Source organism: Camponotus vicinus, unplaced genomic scaffold (genome assembly GCF_025532165.1).
Source record: "Camponotus vicinus isolate PSW18456_S1 unplaced genomic scaffold, iyCamVici1.0 SCAF_5, whole genome shotgun sequence".
Taxonomy (NCBI): Eukaryota; Metazoa; Arthropoda; class Insecta; order Hymenoptera; family Formicidae; genus Camponotus; species Camponotus vicinus.
In genome coordinates this window covers 726,856-754,426 of record NW_028141977.1, presented here as the reverse complement: position 1 = coordinate 754,426, position 27,571 = coordinate 726,856, and the positions used below count along the sequence as shown (strand labels likewise).

At 33.6% G+C, this 27,571-nt stretch overlaps 1 protein-coding gene and 1 long non-coding RNA gene across 12 annotated transcripts in view; one reads left to right on the top strand and one right to left on the bottom strand.

Annotated features, from left to right (window-relative positions):
* Hr4 (nuclear hormone receptor 4) overlaps nucleotides 1–27,571 on the bottom strand; it is a 168,645-nt gene that overhangs the window by 6,006 nt on the left and 135,068 nt on the right. For all 10 annotated transcript variants that reach the window (XM_083098909.1, XM_083098910.1, XM_083098913.1 and 7 more), the window contains 5 exons: nucleotides 24,109–24,213; nucleotides 13,413–14,429; nucleotides 12,423–13,002; nucleotides 6,933–7,143; nucleotides 5,756–6,100 (listed from right to left, as the gene is read on the bottom strand). In XM_083098909.1, the coding sequence (XP_082955035.1) occupies nucleotides 5,756–6,100; nucleotides 6,933–7,143; nucleotides 12,423–13,002; nucleotides 13,413–14,429; nucleotides 24,109–24,213 (2,258 nt within the window). The remainder of the gene's footprint in view (nucleotides 1–5,755; nucleotides 6,101–6,932; nucleotides 7,144–12,422; nucleotides 13,003–13,412; nucleotides 14,430–24,108; nucleotides 24,214–27,571) is intronic.
* Nucleotides 8,984–27,571, top strand: part of LOC145971361 (uncharacterized) — a 157,611-nt gene continuing 139,023 nt past the window's right edge. The window contains exon 1 of one of the 2 annotated variants that reach the window (XR_014438863.1): nucleotides 8,984–9,272. This is a non-coding gene — a long non-coding RNA (uncharacterized LOC145971361). Of the gene's footprint in view, nucleotides 9,273–22,236; nucleotides 22,720–27,571 lie in introns of those variants that run through there. The other variant, XR_014438862.1, reaches the window with a different exon arrangement.

Sequence of the window (27,571 nt, the reverse complement as noted above, 5' to 3'; positions counted from 1 at the left end):
CGCGAGCGCGGGCGCAGCTGACCGCCCGACGGGTGATTATCACCGCATGAGTCGCTAACTATTTTATCTTATAACATAAAATTATGCTTTAAATAAAATTTTGGTAAAGAAGAAAATGTCTTAGAATTACGTCAGAAATACGTGTTGCTTAAAATAACGTTATTTTAATAATGAAAAGTTGTTCCGGATCGCCGGCCGTCCGACGTTGCAATCAGCTGATTGCTACACGCGATGTGTGTATGGCGGAGTGTGTGCGTAAGAGAGAGAGAGAAAGAGAGAGAAAGAGGGAGAGAGGGAGGGTAGGAGGGACAGACATTCATACACACGCACGCACTTTTTTTCTCGCTCTCTTTCTCTCTTTTACGCAACACTCATACACTCTCTCATTCGGTCTCTCACCCACACTCTCTCGGTCACTCACTCACTCACTCACCTGCTTACTCACTTGCTCACTCACCTTGTAGCAGCGTAGCGAATCTTCATGCTATGTATTGTTGTATCTGCTGCACGGTTATGATTGCTAGAGATGCGCGACACATCGAAATTTTTTCGATTATTAGTCTCACACTCGATTGACACAATACAGATTACGCGATAACGAGTTTACTGTTTATTCACTCACTATTGATTTATCGATACCAAAAATTACTTTCAAAGAAACGCGAATGCAAACAACACATGACTCGACGCGAAGCGACGGACCGCGGAGACTGCGCGACCACAAGAGTTATGTTGCCAGAAACGCGACACGCGACATCTAACAAACGACTTGCGCGTGGCGCGTGATTGACGCGAGATAAGACGAACGATCGGCTAAAACCTTCGCATTGCGAATGCGGTAGAAAACATGAATAATTATTATTTTAAAAAGCATGTGTTGTACGTTATTACGTTTTCGAAATTATTGCATTCACGATGCGAAGATTTAAGTCAATCGCAAGAATAATGTAATTAAAATTACATACAATGTAATTGAATAATGTAATTTTAATTACATTATTCTTGCGATTGACTTAAATCTTCGCATCGTGAATGCAATAATTTCGAAAACGTAATAACGTACAACACATGCTTTTTAAAATAATAATTATTCATGTTTTCTACCGCATTCGCAATGCGAAGGTTTTAGCCGATCGTTCGTCTTATCTCGCGTCAATCACGCGCCACGCGCAAGTCGTTTGTTAGATGTCGCGTGTCGCGTTTCTGGCAACATAACTCTTGTGGTCGCGCAGTCTCCGCGGTCCGTCGCTTCGCGTCGAGTCATGTGTTGTTTGCATTCGCGTTTCTTTGAAAGTAATTTTTGGTATCGATAAATCAATAGTGAGTGAATAAACAGTAAACTCGTTATCGCGTAATCTGTATTGTGTCAATCGAGTGTGAGACTAATAATCGAAAAAATTTCGATGTGTCGCGCATCTCTAGCAATCATAACCGTGCAGCAGATACAACAATACATAGCATGAAGATTCGCTACGCTGCTACAAGGTGAGTGAGCAAGTGAGTAAGCAGGTGAGTGAGTGAGTGAGTGACCGAGAGAGTGTGGGTGAGAGACCGAATGAGAGAGTGTATGAGTGTTGCGTAAAAGAGAGAAAGAGAGCGAGAAAAAAAGTGCGTGCGTGTGTATGAATGTCTGTCCCTCCTACCCTCCCTCTCTCCCTCTTTCTCTCTCTTTCTCTCTCTCTCTTACGCACACACTCCGCCATACACACATCGCGTGTAGCAATCAGCTGATTGCAACGTCGGACGGCCGGCGATCCGGAACAACTTTTCATTATTAAAATAACGTTATTTTAAGCAACACGTATTTCTGACGTAATTCTAAGACATTTTCTTCTTTACCAAAATTTTATTTAAAGCATAATTTTATGTTATAAGATAAAATAGTTAGCGACTCATGCGGTGATAATCACCCGTCGGGCGGTCAGCTGCGCCCGCGCTCGCGGCACGCCGCGCCGCTCCTGCCTGCCTTCTGTACTCGACGCGTGATTTACTAACTATTTTTGCTCATAATTCAAAAACTACGCTTCAAATCAAATTTTGGTAAAGGAAAAATTGTCTTAGAATGGTGTCAGGAATACGTCATTTTATAGACGGATCGTTTTTCAGGATCGCCCTGTATAAGTAAGCATTGACATGTAAGATGCTCAATAGTAAAGATATGTGTTGGTCAATTTTACTGTCATTGTATATATTTCATTCTCAATGAATAAAATATTGTATAAATTTCATTACATACCTCGTAATCATATATAATTATGAAAAGATTACTTATATGTATTTCTGTTAGATAGATATCATATTTAACATTTAAGTATCATTAATATAATTTTTTTTTAATTAATGTGTTTTTTGTATATTAATTGATATACTTATATACTTATAGTTATATATTTATTATATATAATATGTACGATATACAATAACAAGAGTTTATATAAAAAATTATATTCAAATATTAAAATAATTAATTCTAAAAGGAATAATTCAATAATCAAATATAAAAAAATAATTCTGCCTAAAAAATAGATTTATATAAAATATTTTTATATATGCAAGTTCATAAATAGGAACAATTTTATAAAGAATTTTTTTTACAGAATTTGTTTTTAAAATAATAAAGATGTGAATATCAATCTCCATGATATACATTAAATTCGACTGATCGAATAATTTATTTCCATGTTATTTTCATGACTAAAAAAAAGTCAAATATATTATGTCTCTCTTCTCAACAAAATTGTGTCGATTTTTTATCTTTCACGAAATTCCCACTTCGAAGATGTATGTGGTTGTCCATCTTACATATGATGATTCGATCGCGGCTCGAAAGTGACCTCTTTTTAATGGAGCACCGTAACAGTCAACATTTATCCAGTTTTGATGGCATCGGTTTCACTTTTGGCAATGGCCTCTACCGGGCCATTTGAGCGATCACGGCAGTATCTTCGTTTGCTCATCTGATCGGACGTAATATGCGCATAATTTTTCAATTACTTTCGATCGTTCCACTTGAGAAAACCGGGATGCGAATCATTGAATATATGCAATCCTGATATGTCAATCACAACATGAAAAAAATTATTCAATCCTGTTAATAAAATTTTGTTTCCTGAACATTATTCTCGTACACTTTCATAAATTATTAATTTGACTTTCATATAATGCTAATAGTTTTTATTATTTTTTATTATTGAATATTTTTAATAGTCTTTGTTTATGTGTTATTTGTTTAAAATTAATATAATATAGAACACACGTATATAGAAACAATATTCTGCAAAAATACATACATAATTGCAAGATTTACAAACATTTCGTATTATGTACAGAAATGCAGACAAATAAATCGCAAAAAAATTGTGCGATTCAATGACATCAACGACAATCGGCCGATTTTCGCTCGTTCTATCTATCAACTTTCGTAATGTGGGAAACCTTGAGGCTTGCGCAAACCGAGTTGTAAGAAAGTGAAATTGTGACAGGCAGTTCATTCATTCCAGAATCGGTGTGAGAGAAACCGATCGACACACAAGCCGAATTTGCTATTTGTCAACGCGTAATTCCTCTATTATTTGACAATCGCATTAAAATATCCCAAATTCTTCATGCAGAATATGTATATCTTTGAAGTGTTTGTATAAAAAGTGTTTATGCGAAAATAAAAGTGGACTTGATAAAAAGTGACTTCGAATATTAATAAACGATTGTTGAATTTTTATATATTTTATTCTGCGATTATATATAAATTAAATATATGCAATTATATTTTTAAAAAATAAATGCATAAATTCTATTGGATCTTTATATTAGATATTTTTGCTTCAGAGTTATATATAAATTATATGGTTTTTAGACATAAATAAGTGTCCTATTTGATCAAAGTTATCTTTCTCTCGGTAGTATAACAACATATATATATATTTCTCTTTCTTCTTTAAAAATTACAATCTATTCAACCTACAATTTATCGGTGATTTATCTCTAATGTTAACTGCATATTTTCTGGTTCGTTACTAAGTGTAAGACCAGTGAGTTCGTAATCATTTAATTGGCAAGTACTGCGTACAATATATCATTATATCGTTTCCCAAAGTGCACTATGTGAACGAAGTGCGGCACGCTCCGCGATGATTGATGTAATTTTATGCCCTATGCAATTGTAACAGGTTCTTTGCCGTCATAGTAATATTCGTAGATATCGAATTCTGACTTCATCAAAATGATTCGATCTGTATTTTCCTAAGGGATATCGATACCGAATGCAGATTGCAAGTATCAATCGAACGCGTACAACGCATTCCTCGATCACATAAGAGTTTTAATCCACAAGAACAGAGTATTTCTGGAAGGTCTCATCAAAATTAAAATTTCCAGATTCTCGAAATTCCCTTATAAACAATTTTGCAAATAGACAAAGAAAAATATAGCCAAATAGATAAATAAAAAAATCATTCTTAATTTAATTTTAAACAGATTTTATCTTAATACAGGTTTAAGACACAGTTAACAAAAATAATTTTTTAATGCTAAATATTTTCAAAAATTATAAAAGAAAAATGAAATTAATCAAAAAGGATAAATGAAAGTAGAGGAAAACTTAAGACATTATTAGACTGAAAATGAAGCGTGAAAGATCATCATCGCGATGAAGATTTTCGAGCGATCTTGCATCGCAGCTCGTTTCGAAAGTGAAAGCGAATGTGCCTGCGGGACATTCTCATCTTAAAGTATTCCGGATTCCCCTGTTGGCAGCCGACTTTTGTTGACCCCATGCTCGATTTCTAACTAGAGCTATGCCATATAAATCACGTAAATTACGACGGCAAGCACGATGCTTCGATCGAAGCCGCGCGAATGTTGATCTATGCATCGTGCAAACAAGAAAAGACAACGTAAAAACTCCTCGTTCCCCTCACAAATTAATAGCGGACTTTCAAATCGGATAATCATACGATCGGAACAATTTTTAGAAAGTTTTCACATGTATACACGCACATCACTGATAATGAGTGCTATACTTCTGGTGGCTGAGATTAATCTGCATTACGTCGCTGACGATGAATACGTCTTGCGTAATGCTCAAATAATTAGGAGAAATAGGTAAAAGTTATGACACGCGATGCACACCATGTCGCAATGAAACTAATTCGCTGACACGCGACTTTGTTTCGCGAGACACGCGGAAGCAGGCGAATCGTGCGATCTTTCCCTCTGAAAACGAATTCGCACGATTCAGCCTCGTGATTATCAGCGATAAATCATTCGGAATGAATGCGTTAGATGAATTTTTATTTAGATATATTATGGGAAGTGCTTAGAAATTCTGTGTGAAATCGTGGAGAACATTGAGGGCTCTAATTCTAATCACAGATTCTTTGATCAATCGTTTTCTTTGTTAAACTGTCGACATGTCAATCAAATAAGATCTCAAATAAGATTTTAAAAACCGACAAAATCTTACAAACAACAAAGTTTTATTATATTTAAAGCCAGTGAATCTCCCATTCTCTTCAAGCATTCTGAATTTAAAAATTTTTTAATAATTATTTAATGTTAAATATTAAAAAAATTTTCTATGAAATCTTTATATAATAGAAAAATCAATTACATATTCGTCATATGATTCATATAATTAATCTTTCTTCTGATTCTGCTGATTCATCATCATTGAAAATGATTTATATATATTAACAATACAAATTTAATAAACTTTAAAATCCGTTAACTTTGAACTATAAAGCTGAAGAATACTCACTTCGGAAGGATTGGTGAGTGCCGTCTTCAGGATTGTCCCGTTGACGAGGTGGCCCGAGTGCGCAGGGTGGCTCGGGTGACTTGGGGTGGGTGGCGAACTGAGTGGATCGCCTGACGAGATTTTGTGATGATGAAGAAAACTACCGGCCAGCTGAGCATGCTGCTGCTGCTGCTGCTGGCTGTGATGAGCGGCTGCTGCCGCGGCCATGTGCTTGTCTAACATCGTCGTACCTATGGCGCTCTTGGTGCCGCCCAGGGATCCCGAGCCGTTTACACCACCGACATTACTACCGCCACTCATGCTGCCACCCGCTTTGTTGCTCTTCTTGTGCTTTTTGTATTTCACCTACGAGCAACAGGTAACTTAATGATTCGCATCAATTATCGATGATTATTAATCAATTTATGTCTTTTAAGCCACATAAAGAGTTTGCTTGACTCTGCGATTTCCGGTTTGACTACTTTAATGAATAATTACGAGTAAGTTTATGCAGATATATTCGAGCATCATTTTTTTAATAGAATATCAGGATGGAAAATAATTTTTAATTAAATGAGAACCTAAAACCTATAGGAAAGGAGCACATATATGTACATTTCTGTGTGAGAATTATATTATTTTAATTATTTCAATTTTTTATCTCAATTATTATTGATAAATATATTGGATATGTGGACAAATATATAATAATATTACAAAAGCAAGATGAGAGATTCTACAATTACTTCTCTACAAAAATATTTGACAAAAGAAAACTCGTAAATTTATCCAATTAAAGATAAATATTTTTCTGAATGATTTTAATTATATTTACGGGCAATTTAATATAGTCATTAAATTTTACAGCATAAAATAATAATACAACAGGAAAATAATCTAGTACATTTTAATTAAAGGTAAATCGGAAAAGATAACATATAGATAAGTGAATAAAATTTTCATTTTACTCGTATTAATCATTTTCCGTTATATTTGCATTTGGAGAGAAAAATGTCAACAAAATATTAATCTTATATTGAAAAAATTAACAATCCTAATAAATAACTAATAATCGATATTTTTTATCTAAAGAAAATTTACGAATATAACATTGTTTATACAGGACATATAAAAACAGAAATTTTTAAGCAGTTTAAGCAATAACATTTTTTATTGTTAATCTTAGCTCAGTGCGTACCTTGTAAAGATTGTACACTGCACCAGAATTCCTTCCTCCAGGCATCCGATCTTCTCGAACCGCTTGCAGAACCATACCCTGTTCAATGCACTTTTTAAATCGGCAGTATTGACATCTGTTTCTCTGCGCTTTCGTGATTTCGCAGCCACCCTCTGCCACACACGTATAAACTCGCCTATTTTGTACCGTCCTCTTGAAAAAGCCTTTGCATCTGTTACAATTAAATTAAATTAATTAAATTCATTAATTTTATCTATGTATATATTCTGCATTATCTATCTATATATATTTATAACATTCAATCAATTAATTTATGAATTTACAGTTGAAGAAGATCCTTTTTATAAAATAATAAAAATATGAATTATTTAATATATAGAACAGATGTAACTTATAAAAGTTAATAATTAATAATTATTTTGTTGCTGAAAGTTCCATCTATAAAAAATATAATTATAATTTGTATATTAAAATTATATTCACAATGTTTTATATATGTTTTAATTTGATTAAAAAAGATATTTAATTTTTTGTAAGATGTATATATAACGCGAAAAAACTATGAAAATATTATACCATTAAATATAATAATAGATTAAAGATAAAATAAGAAATTGCATCGAAAAAGAAATATTTTTTATTTATCAAAAATGTGAAATTATGTCAAGTAAAAAGAAAACTGAAGGAAATAATATTTTTAAGAAATGCAGCATTCAAGTATTTATTGACTTTTATATTGAAGTTATAAAAGTTTTCTGCGCGTTTTGAGACAAACATCGAGCAAAAAATCAAATAATTCAACTCTTCAATATATATGTAATTAAATTATTTTTTGTAATGCATTCTTATTAATAAAAAATTCGATTAAATGCACTAATGCATATTAAGTGTACTAATTGCTTGTTTTCTTTGAATTATGAGCCTACTTATATAATCATAAACAAATGGATAAAAAGAGATAATTCTTACCGAGTTGACAATGTTCGCTGAGATTTATAAAATACTTTCGATAAATTAAAAAAATAAATTCGAACAAGAATACGTATAAGCACATAATAGGAGCGTATAATAAGCACATAATAAGCACATAATAGAAAGGGTCTCTATACGATAAATTTGAAATACGCCCTCTTTTTTATTTTTCTAGAATCAATTTTCAATATTAACCATAGAATACATAATAACTATAGACGATAACGCATCTAGTGACCGCTAATTCTTTGAATTCTTTGATAAATAAAAATACTTCTTCATATTAATGCTCGATGTTTAATATCGACAACAGACATCACGTGATTAAAAATAAAAATTAATTCAACATGACATAATAAATCATTTTTCATCACGTGACATCTTTTGAACATCATTGAAAATGAACGTCAAGTATTTAGTATGCACCTTAAGACGTCTCTAGGAAATTTTTCCCGTCGCGTTTTCAAACGCGCGAAGTAAGCCGCGAGAAGTGGCTTGACCAAATTTTGTTAAATAGGTAATAGATTGTGTCGCGGGTTGCCGGTGGACAGTCGGGTCTTGTTACTACTCCTTATTTCCGCGTCTTCTCGCCCTTCCCGGCCGGATTCCGCGTACAAGAAGTATCGGGAGTGTCGTGTCTGATGACGAGCGATCGTTTGCGTGTCAATTTGGTCGACGATCGACGCGTTCAGCGGTATATTCGCGATCGTTTCGATCGGACCGAGTGATCCGCCATCCGGAAGAATCCAGTACGTGCGTGTGCACTTTGTCTCATTCGACGAGCATCGCGAGTGTTATTCAGTCGACATCATTATCCGGATTATGAGAGGAGCATAATCGGGAAATCGGGATTGATCGAGACAGATCAATCGATCCGTTCGTTTACGATATTCGTGTCCACCGAGATTGACGATGGCGTCTTCTCGGAATTTTAACGCCAGTTCAAAATGATTGCGCGCCAAAAGTGCCGAATAAATACATTTGCAGTACGATCGTTTTCAATTACCCTACCAGATGGCGCTAGTGAACGCGTATGATCGATATTGATCCGCGTCCCATGAAAATCGTTGTATCCTTCGAAGGAGTTTTACGAATATACATGTACGGATTTTCGTGAGTGCGATCGAGTGGCGGGAGTGTCGGAGCGATCAGCTGTGTGTCAAGTAATCGGCTCGCTTGCGATTACATGCGCGTTTGTTGATACTTAAAATCGATATTGTTCTGCATGGACGTGAGTGACGTATTATCCGCGAGTGTAATCGAGTGCATCGATATGTGGTGTCACCGGCAAGTATCAGGGAGCATCGAAGGAATGGATTAATTGAGAGGGACGACAGCTGCTGAAAGCGTCTGCTGAAATATCTACAGGTAACATTGAATATCTTTGAATTCTTTTTTAAATTATCTTCGTATTTTTTTCCGGAATGTAATATGAAATTTAATTGATATAAAGAGAGTGACAAAAATATTCTTTCTTCAACTTTGCAAATTCTCTTTCTCTCATCTTTCTCTTTCTCTTTCAATTAATATAAATATATAAAAATTCTTTAAAGATTACTTTCTCTGAAGTATTTAAAGAACAGTTAAAAATCTAGATTAGATCATGTTTAAAATTATCACATGAAAAATAACAGATTTATTTCATAGCTTTTACGAAATACTATTCGATATCTTTCAAAATCCAACAAAATCAGATAAAAAATATTCGATAAATTTATATTCGATAAATTTATTATCTTACACTGATTACATTGCATTATTTGCATCATTAGGCATAAAAGTTATCGATAAAAAATAATTCATATTCCTTGATTTAAGCTTTAGATCGTATTTTTTAAACAATAGGATATATTTTATTTTATATATATTATGCACAATTTATGTTTAAATATGTAAGTTTATTGAAATCGAATAGAATTAAAACAGACACATATATGTTGTCATGTATATCAAAAAGTTATTTATTAAATAATTATTCAATTAATAAAATCGATATATCAATAAATTACAAGTGCATTCGAATAAATATTTAATCATTTAACTGTAAAATTTACTTTTAATTATAACATTCGATTAAGAAGAATTAAATGATCTTTCTATATCAGTAGAAATATAGTGAAATATAATTTACACAATAAAATTATATACAAATTTTAAATCTTTTTGTAAAAATAAAAAATAACCGATTAGAAAATTTTAATCGATGTTTAAAAAATCTAGTAAATAGGAAAATGATTTGCCTTGTACTTTCCATTTATAAAAATCTGTTTTTAAATTCCATTGAGAAATTTTGTGCTTATGATTTTCCGATTTTAAATAGAATAGATCGTATTACGGATAAGATTGTTTATCCGAAGAAACATTTTCACACGCGGCAAAAATGGCGAGGTTAAATCAAGGATTCATTTACGTCAAGTTACGAGTATTGTGGGTGCGAGGGAAAAACTTTACGCAGACTTTTCTCATCTAATCCACTGCCACGCTCGAGACAATAAAGTTAGAGAAGGACGAGTGAGAAACGATACCCGGTGGTAATTTCACGGACTGATCAAAGTATTATTCAAAAGAGAAGGAGAGAGAAAGAGAAGTCTTTGGGGTATACCCAGAGTAAATGCAACAAGTATCCTTCGCATCTTGTGTTAAAATGTGTTGTGAGAAGGAAGCGAGTATTATAGGATTATCAGTTAATATTTAATCTTATTTATGTATAAGTATATTATATGAAATATTCGTGCACAAGAATTAACATATTTTGAGAAAATATTTTTTATATAAAAATAATATAGATGCAAATAATTATTATTGATAAAAATTTAAACTAAATATATAAGAAATCAAAAATTTAGAATATAAAATTTTAAATCTACGAGAATATTTTCTTTAATTACAATATAATTTACATACAATAAAATTATACAAATTTTAAATCTTTTGAAGAAATAAAAAAATAATTGATTAGAAAAAGTTTGATCGACGCTAATACTTGTAGAGTGTAAAATAATAAAACAATATCGATATATCGAACATGAGGAAATATAGAGTGAATGTCATGGATTCTGAAGAACTTTAAAAAAATTTTTTCTGATATTAATAAGACATTAAGAATTTAAAATATTTCTTTAATTTGTTAAAAATTATTCAAAGTACATTCAAAAAATAAGTCCTGATTTTAATATTTTGTTTTATCTTACTTCATGCAGAATTAGCTTCGAAATATCGATATATAAATCAAATGATTTATTTATCAAATATACAAATCTTATACTATATGTATAAGAGATCGTTTAGTTTATATATAGGATTTCTTTTCAATGAAAAATGCTTTTAGACGTGTATTCTCTTCAAAAGTGACATGACGAGTGAGATTAAATTATTAAAAGATAAATAATAACGATAAATCACGCTGTGTCTCTCATGTATAAACTTTCTATACAAATGAACTGATATCTGTTCTGAGATTAGTTTACTCAAAACTTGACATTTCTTGTCTGCAAAGTGCAGTGAGATGCATTTGCTGAATGTTGGGAAAGGTCGAAGGTCGCAGCAGGTTACATGTGTTTGTGATCAACCACACGATTTCGACTATGCACCATATCATAGGTAGTTTCAATATAATTAAATCTAATTAGAGCGAATCAGTCGATTCTTGAACTGCAATTCACTTGGCAATTCACTATGCAAAAGGCTCGTTTATCAGATAAATACATATAAATTCGAATTTTAATTAAGCTATATTATTAGTGCAATTTGAATGCACGGGAATGTTGGGAGGGTGAATTTATTGCGAATAAAGTGTTTGCCATAAATTTATTACTATTATTTTTTTAATTCACGTACGTTTTTTATTAGTAAATAATTACAAAATATTTCACGAATTTTTATTATATACGATAAAAACATATTTCAGAAAAAAATGACTATAATTTGAAAAATTTTGAAATTTTATGCTGAAATTTATTAAATATTATTAATCGTTAACTCAATTATATTGAAGGGAATGATATATTTTTATTTTATTTTAATTTTTATTCTAATTTTATTTTAATTTTTGATTAGTTATAAGATTATAATAAATTCGAATCATTTTGTATTCATCATATATTCAATATATTATATTCAATATGTGAAATATCAAAATTGTAAATATGTGTAATGCTAGTTGCCAATATAAAATTCGCGAAATGTAACTAGTTATTTAATACTTTTAAAAATGTTTGTGCATAAATTCAAAATTACATAAAATGATTAATCTCGAATTCAACACCTGTGATAAAAAATATAATAAGATTATAATTTCGCGTGAATAAGAAAGAAGAATTATATAATAAAAATAAAATTTTATAAAATTAATTTCGAATATAAATAAAATTTTGTAAAAAAAATTTCGAATATAAATAATGCACCACGATGTGCAACGGAATATACGAACGTTTATATCGTGCATTGATTCGCGTATCGCGAGATAAAATTAACGATATTTGATTTCATAAACACGCGCATGTAACGAACGATACTCACCCCTCGCACGTGATGATACCGTAGTGCAGGCCGGTCGCCTTATCCTCGCAGATCATGCATATCATGGGCGTCTCGTCCTCTTCGTGTTCCTGGGGCGGTAAGGGGGGCGCCGGGGGCGCAAACGATATGGATTGCGAGGCTGCTTCGGATTTTACGATCGTGCCGCCGTTGCTCACCCACGGCTGGGTGGCGGAACCGGAAGCCGTGAGATTCAACGCCTGCATCTGTTGCGCGGCCGGTAGTTGCGTCAAATCGCCAGCCCATAGCCTCTCCATGTTAAGGGGCGGCCCGGCAGCGGCGGACGAGTACGACACCGCGGTGGAGGTGGAGGAAGGTGGTTTACCCCTGGACTCCTGGCCGAGATTCAGCAACAGATGGGCGGCCGACTCTTCCGACGAGGAACACGAGGCGACCGCCGCCGCTGTGGCCGTCCAGGATGCCGCCGGCGGCGGTACCGGGTCCAACGGGGGCGCCGACCATATCATCGTACGAACGCCGCCGATTTCGCCCATTAAAACCGTGGGCGGGGGTCGCGGTGGTGCTGGCGCTGCTCTCTGCGCCGGTGGTTTCATACCTTCGCCTAAAATAGATCATCGACGGATCGATCGCATTTTCTCCGATTTTCATTCGCACTTAGATGTACATTATAATGAAAATAATATTTTAAATATGTTTAATTTCACGGATTTTACGTGACAAAATTTATATCTTTTTTCTTAGGAAATTTATTGATTTATTATTTTTAAAATTGACACACTTGAGAAACCATAAGTATCTCTTATTATTATATAGGTTTATTATGAATGATTAATTTTTTTAAATTCCACCATTATTTTTTACGTGCTTTTTATAAATGATACTATGACGTAACAATTTTCAATTGTTTATCAAAGGGTTTGAATTTGAATAACCAATTAATCAAAGAAAGAAGATTCTTAAGGTGACTTAATAAAAAATATAAATAATAAATATATTAGCCATAGTACTTACACGAAGTCGCTGTAGTAGTGGCACCTGTAGTGACACAGCTGGTGCTGGTACCGCCGCCGGAGTTGGTGGAGACGGTAGTAGCGTTCTGTCCGTAGCTCACGGCACTGCTGATGACACCGTTGAGTAGCCTCTGCGTGGCGAATCCCTGTACGCCGGTGGTGTTTTGCGACCAAAACTGATGATGAGCCGCCAGCAGGTGCGGCGGTACCGAGGGCGCGCGCGGCCTCGGCGGCGTCGGCGGAGTCTGCGGTGATTGTTGCTGCTGCTGCTGCTGCTGTTGCGCGGATCCGTGCGGCCCAGCGGACCCGATCGTTCCGGGACTGACACTCTGGTTGGGATTGAATTGAGACGATGGACTATTCCGGTGACTTGCCTGACTGGAAGCTTCCGAGCGACCGCTCCCGCCGCCACTACCGCCTCCACCTCCGTCGAAGACCGAGTTGTCGGATTCTTCCTTGGTCTGGACGGACGACAAGTCGCCCTTGTCCGGGCTGTCGCTCCTCGAGGAGGCCTCCTGGGCAATCGGGGTCGACGAAACCGTCTGGACCGGCGAGTAGGACGACGATCTGGTCGGCGCGGGGGTAGCGGAGCGTTGCTGCTGGTGCTGCTGTTGCGATTGCTGGTGATGCTGCTGCTGTTCGTCGGCGACCCTGAAACTCACCATCGGACCGGCATCCGGGAAGACCGAGTCGGGCGATGCGCGGTCCGAGCACGTCGCGTCGCGACCCTCCTGTCCGCTTCCTCTTCCACTTCCGCCATCGCCGCCGCCGCCGCTGCCGCCTCCACCGGCCCCACGGAGAGAGTCTCTCGGCGTCCCTGGACTCGGACTGCCCAGCAGGTACTCGCTCGTCACTCTGACCACGGGGCAGCCCGGCGAGCCCGGCATGTTTGCCTCCGGCGACAGGGTCGAGGTGTCGGCCATGCTCTCCCCTGGAGCAGGAAAGTTTATGGGTGAAGGTGCGTCCGCCGGCTGGTTCCCCTGCGGCGAGCCTGCTGATCCGAGGGATACCGGGGAGTCTGAGAAATAAGGCGTTGGTTTTACATTTATATTTGGACTGTGCGTGCAAAGAGTCTGCAACGTGGGACGGTTTTTTTTTCTTTACTCTCTTGGATAGAAGCTCAAGGATGGAATGTACGATTGTTACTCGCGCCGATTCTGTTCAATATGAATATAAAAATCTGAAAAGAATACGCTCCAAATGAAATTAGAATTAAATTGCATTATTTTGTAAGCAATTTGTGTTTTTACATGAAAACCGTGTGATACCAATACTTTAAATATTTGCAAATTCAAGTCACAAAAATATTTTTTTTTTAATTTTTTGTGCCATTCGAATTTTACGATTAATATTTTAAATGCAACATTGTACTATAAATCTTTCAACTCTTCAGAAAATTGAAAATAATAATAAGTTTGTTACTTTCTATACATAAAATAAAATAATTATATATTGAAATTTTGGAAAAAAATAAAAGTAAAGAAAAAAATTTCAAAAAGTAATTAAAAAAAATATATTAATATATGCTATTTTATAATGCAATTTATGACAGTACTTGTAGATTACTATTTGCAATCTACAAATGAAAGAATAATGAAGATAATTAAGTAATTAGAGATCGTCAATTTTTTACAAAGTAATTTAATGGAAAGCCATAATAGAACTACCATTAAAATTATAGATGGCAATGATGAACTTAAAACGTATTACATTTGATTATAATGATCTTGATAAGCAACTGCTCGTTACTCAATCATATCAATAATTCAGCATCGTGTATACGCGAAATGCGATAGAGATTTCTCCCATAAAAATAGCATTTCTCTACATAATAGATTTCCATCTGCGCGAAACATGATAAATCCAATGTGTTCTCCTCAAGTTTGCCGCGCCCATAATTGCTTTCTTTTCACGAAGGATACTTTAAATTATATTCGCGGGATAAACACGTTGTTTAGCTACTTTATTCTAGCGCATTTTATCTTTTATCGATATAACGGAATATTCGGAGCGTGCACACGATCGATCTCAGTTGGGAAATAATCGTTCTTAATGTTTAAATTTCGAATTAAAGAGAAAGTACAGAGAGAGGTTGCATCTATAAATGTGAAAAACAACTTACATTAAAATATATGTGTGTAAATATTATAAATATTAAATATTTAAAATTTAAAAGCATTAATACATATTTAAAGTATTCTAATATTTTTTTAATATTTCTTATTTTATATAACATATATATTACAATTTTTTTAATATATGCAAATTGCTTCATATGATTTTAGCTTGAATTAAAAAAAATATAAGTTTTATTAATATACAGAGGTATCACAAGAATGTACTATCTGAAGGAAAGTGAAAGGGGATTAATGTTTATCTCGAGAGGCAGTTGATCTCTCGTATTCGCGAATTCCTCTAAACTCTCCGTCAAATTTGATGGGTCTTCAAAGGCATATCGTAATCTCCTATCAATCGTACCGCGACTTCAATAAATTTAAATACCCTCTTATTTTTTTGTGATATTTATTTACGATTTAATTATTTCACTCATAGTCTTTTAGCAAGTAAAGTTTGAAGTGATTGTTGGATAGATAAATGAACAACGAGTAAGAAAGTTTGATATGAATTTAATATACAGGATTGCAATAAAAGATATACGTAGGATTACAAAAGTTTCTATATCTTTTTGTGGGATATTGTTTTTCAAATATAATTTTTTAGATATAGATTTTAAAAGAAATGTGAAAAATTGAGAAATATTAATTATTTATTTTATTTTTTTTATCAATTTATATGTATTTTACATATTATTATTTTTATTTTAACAATATTAATCTGCCGAAAATACTACGCAATTTTCAGATCTTATATTGTGAAGAAAAGTTTTTGTATTATAATAATTAAAAAATATTAGAGAAACTATATTATATATTTTTTTTCTTAAAAAAAATAATAGTTAAAAACTATGCATATCATAATGTAAAAGATAATTCCAAAAAATTAAATTTCCACATCTGCTAAGAGATTTTACCCAGAATAAGCTTCATTGTGAAAAGCAAGTGTCTTTCATAATGAGGAAATTACATCGGTAGGTTGTAATTGTATTAGAGGAGAGGGTCGAGCGAAAACCATTAAAGCACCCGTATGCTTTCGACGCCTTCTTAACGTTGCATCGTACCCCGTGCTGTGTGAAAAGGTAAACCGAGATGGCACGTGCAATGTGGGGTAATCTTGTATCGAGGGCACGCAGTGTGAAATTAACCCAATAAAAAATATTCTATGTGCGACTGCAAGTATAGATAAGAATATAAAGTTTTATTCTATATGAGAGAGCATTAATTTTATATAATGATTACATAATTTTATAATTATTATATAATTCATATATTATGAGTGTTCTCGAAAAATATGAAAGTTTAAAATATAATTATTTCGTTCACGTGCGTACATTCTCCCGAAACGTTTCATTTGCAAATTTAAATTTGATCTATTTCGGTCGAAAAAAAAATCCTTCAACAGAACGGAAATGCGAAATACTTTTATATTAAAGTAGAATATATTTTTATCTCTTTTTAAATGGAGAAAAAAGTTGTACAATAGTATGATACAAAATATAGCTATTTGAATTGTTCTTTTACTTGTCGCGAAAAGGATGTGGGAAACTTATGGCTACTCGTGTAGGTCAAGGAAAGAATGTAGTTGACAAGGCCAGTCTGTGATTGCGAATACTTAGGTAGCAGTTTCCGAGTTATTAATAGTCAATCGTCGTGGACATTGGTCGAGCTGATTATTCACTCGCGGACTTGTAATAGTTCAATATCGCGAGTTATCTCGTATAGTTACCAAATCGAGATTCGTCGGATCTCTATCATCAAGAAAAGTCTAACGTCCATCACTTTCATAGAGCAATTATATTTCGCATTCACATTTCGTAGAGCGATATTAACCTGATATGCCCTATGGCACCTATTTATCGTACTGACAATCGGCTGCAAATATCAATGATTTCAGATGATGCATGAGTGACGTACGTGTGTGTGAAGTTAGCGTATCATTTTGTGGAAAATCATAAATAATTAAGAGTTCTGGCTTTATTTACAATAGTTCTAGAGTTCTTGATAATTTAAACAAATAGTTCTAGTGATTAAAGCAAAGAAAATGCCTTAGGACAAACTGATATGCCAACTTCACGCAGCATATCACTTTGTCCTATGATATTTTCCTTCTCAATAATTGTTCAAACTTAAAAGATTTATAGTTCTACATGAGTTCTAAGAAGAGTTCTGCCTTTTAAATAAAAAAAATATTAAATAAAACAAAATGAAGAAACCTTTTATCTATAGATGTATACAGATGATACGCTGGCCGTAATTCGACAGTTCTGTTTATTCTAAAACAGTTCTCGCATAGTTCTGAGCGTATTAATGAATTTTCCAAAGAGTTCTAGTTATGAAAATAATTAGAAATTTCTTTAAACAATTTTTTTACCCAAAAAACGAGCATCTTTCAGTATAAAGATGATATGCTGGTCGTAATTCGACAGTTCTGTTTATTCTAAAACAGTTCTCGTATAGTTCTGGGCATGTTCATTGCCTTTCCAAAGAGTTCTAGTAATAAAAATAATTAAACAATTTTTTTAACAATTTTTTTACCCAAAAAACGAGCATTTCTGAGTACAGAGATGATACGCTGGTCGTAATTCGACAGTTCTGTTTATTCAAAAACAGTTCTCGCATAGTTCCGAGCGTATTAATGAATTTTCCAAAGAGTTCTAGTTATGAAAATAATTAGAAATTTTTTTAAACAATTTTTTTACCCAAAAAACGAGCATTTCTGAGTATAGAGATGATACGCTGGTCGTAATTCGACAGTTCTGTTTATTCAAAAACAGTTCTCGCATAGTTCCGAGCGTATTAATGAATTTTCCAAAGAGTTCTAGTTATGAAAATAATTAGAAATTTTTTTAAACAATTTTTTTACCCAAAAAACGAGCATTTCTGAGTATAGAGATGATACGCTGGTCGTAATTCGACAGTTCTGTTTATCCTAAAACAGTTCTCGCATAGTTCTGAGCATATTAATGACTTTTCCAAAGAGTTCTAGTTTTGAAAATGGAAACAGCTTAAAAAAAGAAAAAAATTTATTCAAAAAATTGTAACTATTTTTATCATCATAACTATTCGGAAAGGCACTGTACATGCTCAGAATTATGCCAGAACTGTTTTAAAATAAACAGAACTACCGAAATACGGTTAGCATATCACATTTATCTTCGAAGATACTTGTTTTTTGGGTAAAAAAATTGTTTCAAAAATTTTCTTATTATTTTCATAACTAGAACTCTTTGGGAAAGTCATTAATATGCTCAGAACTATGCGAGAACTGTTTTAGAATAAACAGAACCGTCGAATTACGTACAGCATATCACCTCTATACTCGAAGATGTTCGTTTTTCAAGTACAAAAATTGATTAAGAAATTTTCTAATTATTTTTATTACTAGAACTGTTTGGAAAGGCAATGAACATGCCCAGAACTATACGAGAACTGTTTTAGAATAAACAGAACTGTCGAATTACGACCAGCATATCATCTGTATACATCTATAGATAAGAGGTTTCTTAATTTTGTTTTATTTAATATTTTTTTATTTAAAAGGCAGAACTCTTCTTAGAACTCATGTAGAACTATAAATCTTTTAAATTTGAACAATTATTGAGAAGGAAAATATCATAGGACAAAGTGATATGCTGCGTGAAGTTGGCATATCAGTTTGTCCTAAGGCATTTTCTTTGCTTTAATCACTAGAACTATTTGTTTATACTATCAAGAACTCTAGAACTATTGTAAATAAAGCCAGAACTCTTAATTATTTATGATTTTCCACAAAATGATACGCTAACTTCACACACACGTGACGTACTAACGAGTTTAACAATGATAGCTAAAAATAACAAAGATTATCTATCGCGAGATGTGATGAGGTTATTGATCCCTTGTATTGATATCCAAATTTTTAAAAATGTTTGAGAAATTATTTCTAGTAATGTTATAATGTAACTATATATTGTAGAGTTATATAAGACGCGCTGTCACTTTCACTATTCCTTTCATTTATTTATTTATTTATTCTTTTAATTCTTAGGTTCTTTAACTAATTTGGAATCTATCTTCTTCGATGAAAATTGAGATTCCAATAAACTCTCAATTTTTGAAAATAACTGTCCGTAATAAAAATAGAAATAACAAAAATAGAGACCAGAGTAGTCTTTAATCAATTTACTTTTCAATAGAAATTGTTTATTTTGAATTTATTTCTAAAAATAGTTTATGTTTATTTTAAGTATAAAAGTATGCAACGTTAGCTTGTAAAAATAATTATAGTTTATCGTAACATATTTTCCTTAAAGACAAAAAAAGATTCAAACACATTATATATTTTTATTAAGAAATTCAAATAAGTAAATTTAAAATAAATTTAAAATTAATAGAATTTTTGTTTGAAAAATTCAAGTTAAAATTTGTATTTTATATAGAAATATAGAAAATAAAAATTTTTGAAAAAATTTAATAAATTATATTATAATAAATTACATTGTGTAGGATTTCTCGCACAAGTCTGTTAAGATAAAATTGATTTTGATCAAGAATCAAGATTTTTATCGTCTATATTATAGATTAAATAAACAAGAATGAAAAGAATTATTCTATAAATTATTAATAAATATAACCTGATATAAACAAATGTAATACTTGAGATAGTAAATGCAATGTTTACCAAAGAGCGTCGCGTATAAATTCTTCGCATCCAAGCACTTGTAATAATTAAAGGTGGAATAGGGATCAGCCGTTAGTTGCGATCTGAAGTAGTGCTGGAAGCGAAAGTAACTTTGATAAGATGCTATCGAAAAGTTGTTGTAGGGATGATACGTAGATAAGTAGGGCAGAAAGCTGTTTCTTTGCATCCCGTAGAAGGCTGTTAGATCTATACTTGGTGAATTCCAATCTTGTCGATTCCAATTAAGATTAGTGGCGATGGAAACGTTACTTCCCAAGGGAAACATTTTTATAATAATGTTATGGATCTCTATTGTAACTAATATAATTAAATTCGATGTTCATGAGAAATGTTATAGCAAGATTTTCTTAACATTATATTGTCTTCTCTCCGCTTTTCTTCTTGACTGTATTATTTTATTCTTCTTATGGATTGTCTTCGGTATCGTAGGAATTGTTGCATTTATCCTTTATGTATTTATGTAATTCGTAAGAGAATTATTTGCCATTTCATTTTTGTTATTACAAAAATAAAGATATCTTGTGTAGATGATTTTAAATTTGTGTAAAATAAGATTTTCTTCTCATTTTTCAATTGTCAATCAAAGTTGACACATAAAAATAGAATCTGACTTTTAAATGATATGTTTCTCTTTCTCTCTTCTATATTTTTCTTTCTTGTTTGTTTAGAATATATATATGAATATTTGGAAAAATATATCACTCTTGAAATGCCCAACCGAATTTGTACATTCGATTAATTGACGTCAAAATTATCGAGAAGTCTCGATTGATCTTACAAACTTAAATCACAATATAATTATCACGACGTATATTTTTTATAATTTTAGTAACGTCAGAGTTTTTCGTAGAAAGTATGAATCGTAGAAATTCATTCTTAAAACGTGGATAGGCCTGATTAAAGCGAAAACATCACTACTTTTCATTCACGCTGCCGAAGATCGCACGTCACGGATTAAGTGATGTAACATTGCTTTGATCGGCCACCTCTCTTCCCAAATCTCTTCCTTACACGTGAACATCATCTTTCTACGAATCGCCAAGTGTTTTTACAGAATATATATATACACTATCTCGTTGTTTTTTTAAATTACGTCAATCTATTTCATCTATTGCAAGAAGGTATTAAATCATATTTTCACGTTATTTTCTTCATTGCAGTCAGTATATTTCTATTGCGAGCGGTTTAATGTAGAACCATACAAGCGTAATCGCGTGAAAAAATAGATTATTCCAATCTGCCACGTCGATGAATCTTGAGGATGATAGATCGAGTACATCGATCGCGCGGACAATGATGGAGAAATTCGCGTTCCCACCGAAACGATCATTTCTCGATCTCCACGAGCGCCTCTCGCGGCGTCGTCTGGATAATTGCGTCGTATATTTGTTGAACTGTATATGACGTACACGTGTGGCGGCGGCGGCCAAGAAAGATCAATGATTCCGCGGGTCACGGCATCGGAGCGTACGTTCTCCTCGAGAAACCGGAACGTCGAATGCACGTTTCCTTCGATTCACGTATCGTCGAAGATCCACGTCGAAAAGGCGGTCCAGCCTCTCGTTCTCTCTCGCGTTCTCGCCAGCACCTTGCTCCGGTTCGACGACAGCTCTCGACAGACTCTCCCGATTCGCGGCCAACGGCAGTCTCTGACCTTTAAACCGGCCGTAGGTCGAGGGTCATTGGTATCGGTCGTGTTTGTGCGAGCGCGTCGAAAAATCAATGCAGCCCGATGTGCAGTGGCCGCGGCAACATGTAACGTCGTGATGTGACGTGCGCGCGATTTTTACCATACGACGTCAACGTCAACGACGACGTCCGTTCGACGCGATTCACACCGCGTGGCCGCGTCAACTCGCTCGCGTCGCGTTCGGTTCCGTTCAGTTTCCTCCTCCTCGCAGTTTCGGCCTTTCCGCTTGTTCCCGAGCGGAAACGTCCGCTTTTCGCGCGTTTTTCCGCGCGACAGACGACCGCGTGGTTACGCGAGTTCAGGCGAAGCCGAACTAACACCGGTGCACGTCCGGGACGACCGCGTGGGTTGATATTCAACCCTGCACCGCCGGCAGCAACCATCCCGAGCCTCCTTCTCCCTTCTGGGTCTCTCCCTCTCCTCTCTCTCTATCTCTCTCTCTGTCTCGCTTCGTACTTAACTTCCCTGAGCTAGCTATTCCGTTGCCGCGCCACCCACGTCTCAACCTCTGCCCTCGCACCGACAACCCTCCCGTTTCCACTTCCCGATCATTCGCGGAAGCTACCAAGGCGCAATAAGAAAATCAAGTCGACTGCTGTAACGCGTTGTTCGAACGGAGGAGTAGAAATGGAAAAAAATATACGGGAAGGGAAAGAAAGAAAGAACGGACGAGTAACACGCGGGATAAGCGCGCGCGCGCAGCACGGGAAATCCGGAGACTGAATGAAATGAATGGTGAATGGTGGCCGAGATGGATGTGCGAACGAAGGATTGGAGATTGAGCCATTGGAGATATACTGCCGAAGAAAATTATATATTGGTAGGAAGCTAAAATACGTCACGATTTATTTTTCTTATGTAAGTGATAGACCAGAGTCTATAGATCTTTTTTGCTACAAGTGGAGGTTAAGAAATCTTTAAAAAGAATAAATCGTACTCGAGAATTTATGTAAAATAAAGAAATTTTTTAATCTAACGGTAATTTTAAATCAATCAAATTGTACAGTGATTTTATTTGTTTTTATTATCAAAATCATTTTTACGATACTAAAATGCTTTTGCACTGAACTATCGTTTTCAAGATATTTTATCCGATATGATATGAGATATGTAGTCTGTATGAATTTAATATTAATTCCATGTGCGTAAATTATCCTTGACTCCATAAAATGAAATGTCAATTTCGCGAATATGACGTAATCGCGTAATTAATACGATAATGAGGAATGTAAAAGATTGAACAATAAATGTCAATTAATAAGTAAAATATAAATTGTCGAGAAATTATTTTGCAAATGACACGATTAATCGTTCAATCGATCGATATTTTATGTGGATTGAGTCGATTTTTTCTTAGAAAAAATATATCAATCACACATATATTTGTCGAAAATAAAATTAATTATTTAGATATAATTATATAATAATTTAGATAAATCTGATTTAGACAAAAAATAAAAAAATACATAAAATTGTATAAAAAATAGAATAATCGCTAATAATATATAAAATTTACCTAAAAAAGATAACAATTTTTTTATATTTATGATATTCATATAATAGTGAAATTACATACTTTTTATATACTTCGTAAAGTGAAGAAGATTAATTGCTCGTCTATAATTAGAACGATTTCTCATTCGGTTATAAAAATCGTCATTATTATGCGTATATCAAACGTCGTTTCTCCAAGCGTTTCTCCATTACCGAGTGGTAAATAATCGTTACATTTGAACATCGGTCAGTTTTACAACTTGTTCCGAGTAATCTCAATATGAAAAGATCGGCCAGTGCATCATAATTTGCTCGACAGTGATATATGATTCTTCGTGGTGCGATTACGTCAACCATTAGAATCGAATCTAGATTCTAAGCATTATATCTCATCTCTAGACAATCTCGTTTTCTACTTATTTATCTTGTATTCTTCGTTTTTGCGTATCCTTATTTGCTTATTTTTTTGTAGCGATTGTTATCGAGACACTTGGTGAACGAATACGATAAAGCAACTTTAAATAAATTATTAATAATATATTAATAGGTAATAACAAGTTGCAACATACATTGCAAACGTGGGAAGCAAATCGCTAAAAAACGAGGCATCCTATAAAAAAAAACTTTTTATATCCGACACTTTCCGTGATAAACACGCTGTATATTAATTCTACATTCGATTCTTTTGTGCGATCTGTTGCTGCGATATTCTTACCGTCGCTACTACATCGGGAGTCGACCTTTCTCCTTTTCAACTTGAGATCTTGAAACAAGCTCATGTTGTCTATCTCACACGGGCTGCTCGGAAGGGTCATAATTCCTGAAAGCAGAAAATGGCAAGGATTAATAAATCAGCGTTTGCTAAGTGAAAATTACTCATAACCACTAACGAGTTGTATACTTATTTATGAATGATCTTTTCGAGGAGATATTAAACTCAACATTGAATTTGAATAAATTTGTATCTCGATAAAAATTATATTTTAAATGTATCGTGTGTGAAAATGATATCTTTACGTCTATTCTTATCAAAATTAAATTGTCAATTTCCAGTTTAATCTTCATTGATCGCATATGCATTCAAGATAAATCTAATTTTATCTTTTGCATATAATTGAATAATCACATATATCGAAAATTGAAATAAAAAATTATTCGCTTTTAATGTTATTTATAGATCTTAAATACAATTTTAAATTCAATTTTGACAGATAAACCGTCGATTTAAAACATATAATTTTATTAATTCTTAATTTCGGTTGAATTTTGTCGATTGTTCGCCCCGATAAATATTTGTATTTCGCGAAAATTTCTGTTTTACTTTCGTGTTTCTGATGCACTTGCTCTCTCGAGAAGTCAGGATTCATCTCGCGCACATATAAGCGAATAGTTAGCGGCTATTGCGAGGAGATCGGTTCGCGATGTGAAAGTACGTGTGTGCGATTACGGCGAACGCATAGTTCGCCATTAACCCCGCTTTAGTCGGCAATAACGTACAATTGGATCGGCAGTTGCATCGCGGCGATGCATGTATCGTTTACCGCGAGACACTTTTGTTTCATAAGGTTCTCGGGATACGTACAATATATGTACCATAGCGCGTCGCATCATACATTGTATCATAATGGAATAATTAAAGACGAGTGTCGATGTGTGCGTGTCGACTTCGACATGGTACAATAAATCCCCGGGATCGGCTTACGAGTTTTACGAGCGCGTTCATCCGCCCTCCTCGGCCTAGCGCTGGACGAGACTAGGTCTATGAGAGACGAAAGCGGGTGAAACGGGGGTCATTTTAATAATGCGAGGCCGACGATAACAACAAATCGCGGGGACGGACGGCGAACAATTGCCCGGAGCTGTCGCCTCAGTCGGTCGTACGGTCAGAAAGATCGGACGTCTAAGCGGTTTTACGACAGTGCCCGACCTAAGCGCCGAGGGTCGTTTTAATAAGGGCGATGATGCGCATCAATCGCGTGAATTTTTATGCGCCGCCTCATCCGTGTCTTCGTTCCGAGAAATATGCGTGTCTTGCCCGAGCTCGAGCGTTGTTGCAACATTTATTTGCATCTTGCATCACGAGACATTTATTTTTGTCTCTGTACTTTTTCATATTCTTTTTTTTCTTAATTTTTATCTATTCTCTTCTTTTCTTGTTCTCTAGTAGATATATTTATTCAGCTTGAATGCAACAAGTGCGATAGTTAGTGCACTTGTTAAAACAGACATGACACATGTTTTCATGGTTAGAGGCTTTAATTTTTCTAAAAATAGTATCTCATATAGAGAAAGGAATAGTTTTTAATATAAAGTGTAAGTTTGGCTAACAATCTTTTCTGAGACTTTTAAATAAAAAATCTCAATCCTCTCAATAAAAGTCTAGGTCGTAAAATATATATTTATATTTTTAATTAATAATAAATTACTTTTGATCCAAAAGTAGTAGATGCAATTCATTCTTATAAAAAATATTAATATTTACAGTTGTAAATAAATTACATTTGTTATTTTTTAAAAAGTTGTTCACACACAATTCTCATTCTCATAATAAAATAAAATTCACAATATATCTTACAAGTACATACTTTATTCGTATCACGTTTTTATATTAACGTTTTACGCTAAAGCGTATAATCGATATTCGATATAATCGTGGTATTTTCCAGTAAAAACAGTTTTACGATCATAAAATGTAATGCTTACGCATTACTTACTAGCACAAATTGTCTCCCACTTGAATTCAATTCCAAGTTTTAGATTCAAACAGTTTCCGAATTTACTTGGATGAAAATTGAACGTGATATATATACCAACAATTTCCTTGGAGTAGAAATAATTTACATTTAGAAACAAACGCGCGAACTGTTAATTGAGAATCGACATTAGTATTAAGCGAAGAATTTTATAAGCAAAAGGTTACGTAAATTTTCATTATTGTAAAATATATAATTAAAATATTTATATATACTTTGAAAATATTATATTTAAATTTTTAATTCACACACACACACACATATACATAATAGAGTTTGATCCAAAATAGCAACTCACTTCTATAAAAGAAAAATTAATATTTAAAATTATAAATAAATTACGTTTACGTAATTTTTTAAAAAGTTACTCAATTCTCATGAAAGAAAAAATAAGATGGATATAGAAATTTCTTTGTAATTCTTTACATTTATGATACTGTATTTACAGAAAATCAAAATAATATTTAATATGAATAAATATTTGATATGTATCTACATAAAAAATGAATTGTTTAATTGTATTTTTTTGCTTAGTCTGATAATGCTATAAATGTATCGGAATATTTATTTCGGAAGAGTTATTTGTTACGATAAAGATGCAAAGAAGAGAAGTTCATCAAAGCAGATATACTCCGTGCGAGGACCTAACCTTCTGTTTGTTTTCAGCGCGCAAACTTCGTTCAACTAATCTGAGCGTCATTAATATTCTGCAACATTGTCTATCTCCATTTCGAAAGTTGTTTATTCTAGCGTACCGTAGAACTTCTTGCAGTTACTCCTACGCACCTTTAACTAGTGATAGTCTAACTGCAAGAAGTACGTAGCTATACTTATAAGCAAGTTTCATGTTTAATTAATATCGTCCAGCAAATCACCTGCTAGTTTGTGTGTGTATGTGTGTTGCTACTGTATTCATAAATTATTTTCTTGCGCTTAAGAAAGTTTTTTTCGTTTCTTTTTTCATGTGCAGCAAATTATGCAATAATTTGACATAATTTTGCAAATGTTGTTAAAAAAGTACGATCATTCTTGTGATTTGAAATATCACAATAATTAATTTGGCTATATTTACAATTATAAAAAAATTAAAAATTATGAGGTAATTAAAAGTTATAAAAAATGTAAACATTTCTCTAGCGTAGAAAGTAAAATAAACTCCCTGATATTAAAACAAAAAAAAAGGCTAGTTAAAATTTTAAACTCGGACATAAAAAAAAAAATACAAAGTTTTATGATGAAAAATTTGAATATATATAAGGCTGACAAATCAACACACGCTTTTTGATTTTTAACTTCTTTTGATTATTTTACTCCTGCAAATATTTAGAACATTTAAATTTAAATGTATTATTTATACATTTGAATGCGTTTTTATGCTTTTACTGTGCACCTTTTTACGCTCTATCAAAGGATTTTAATTAAATA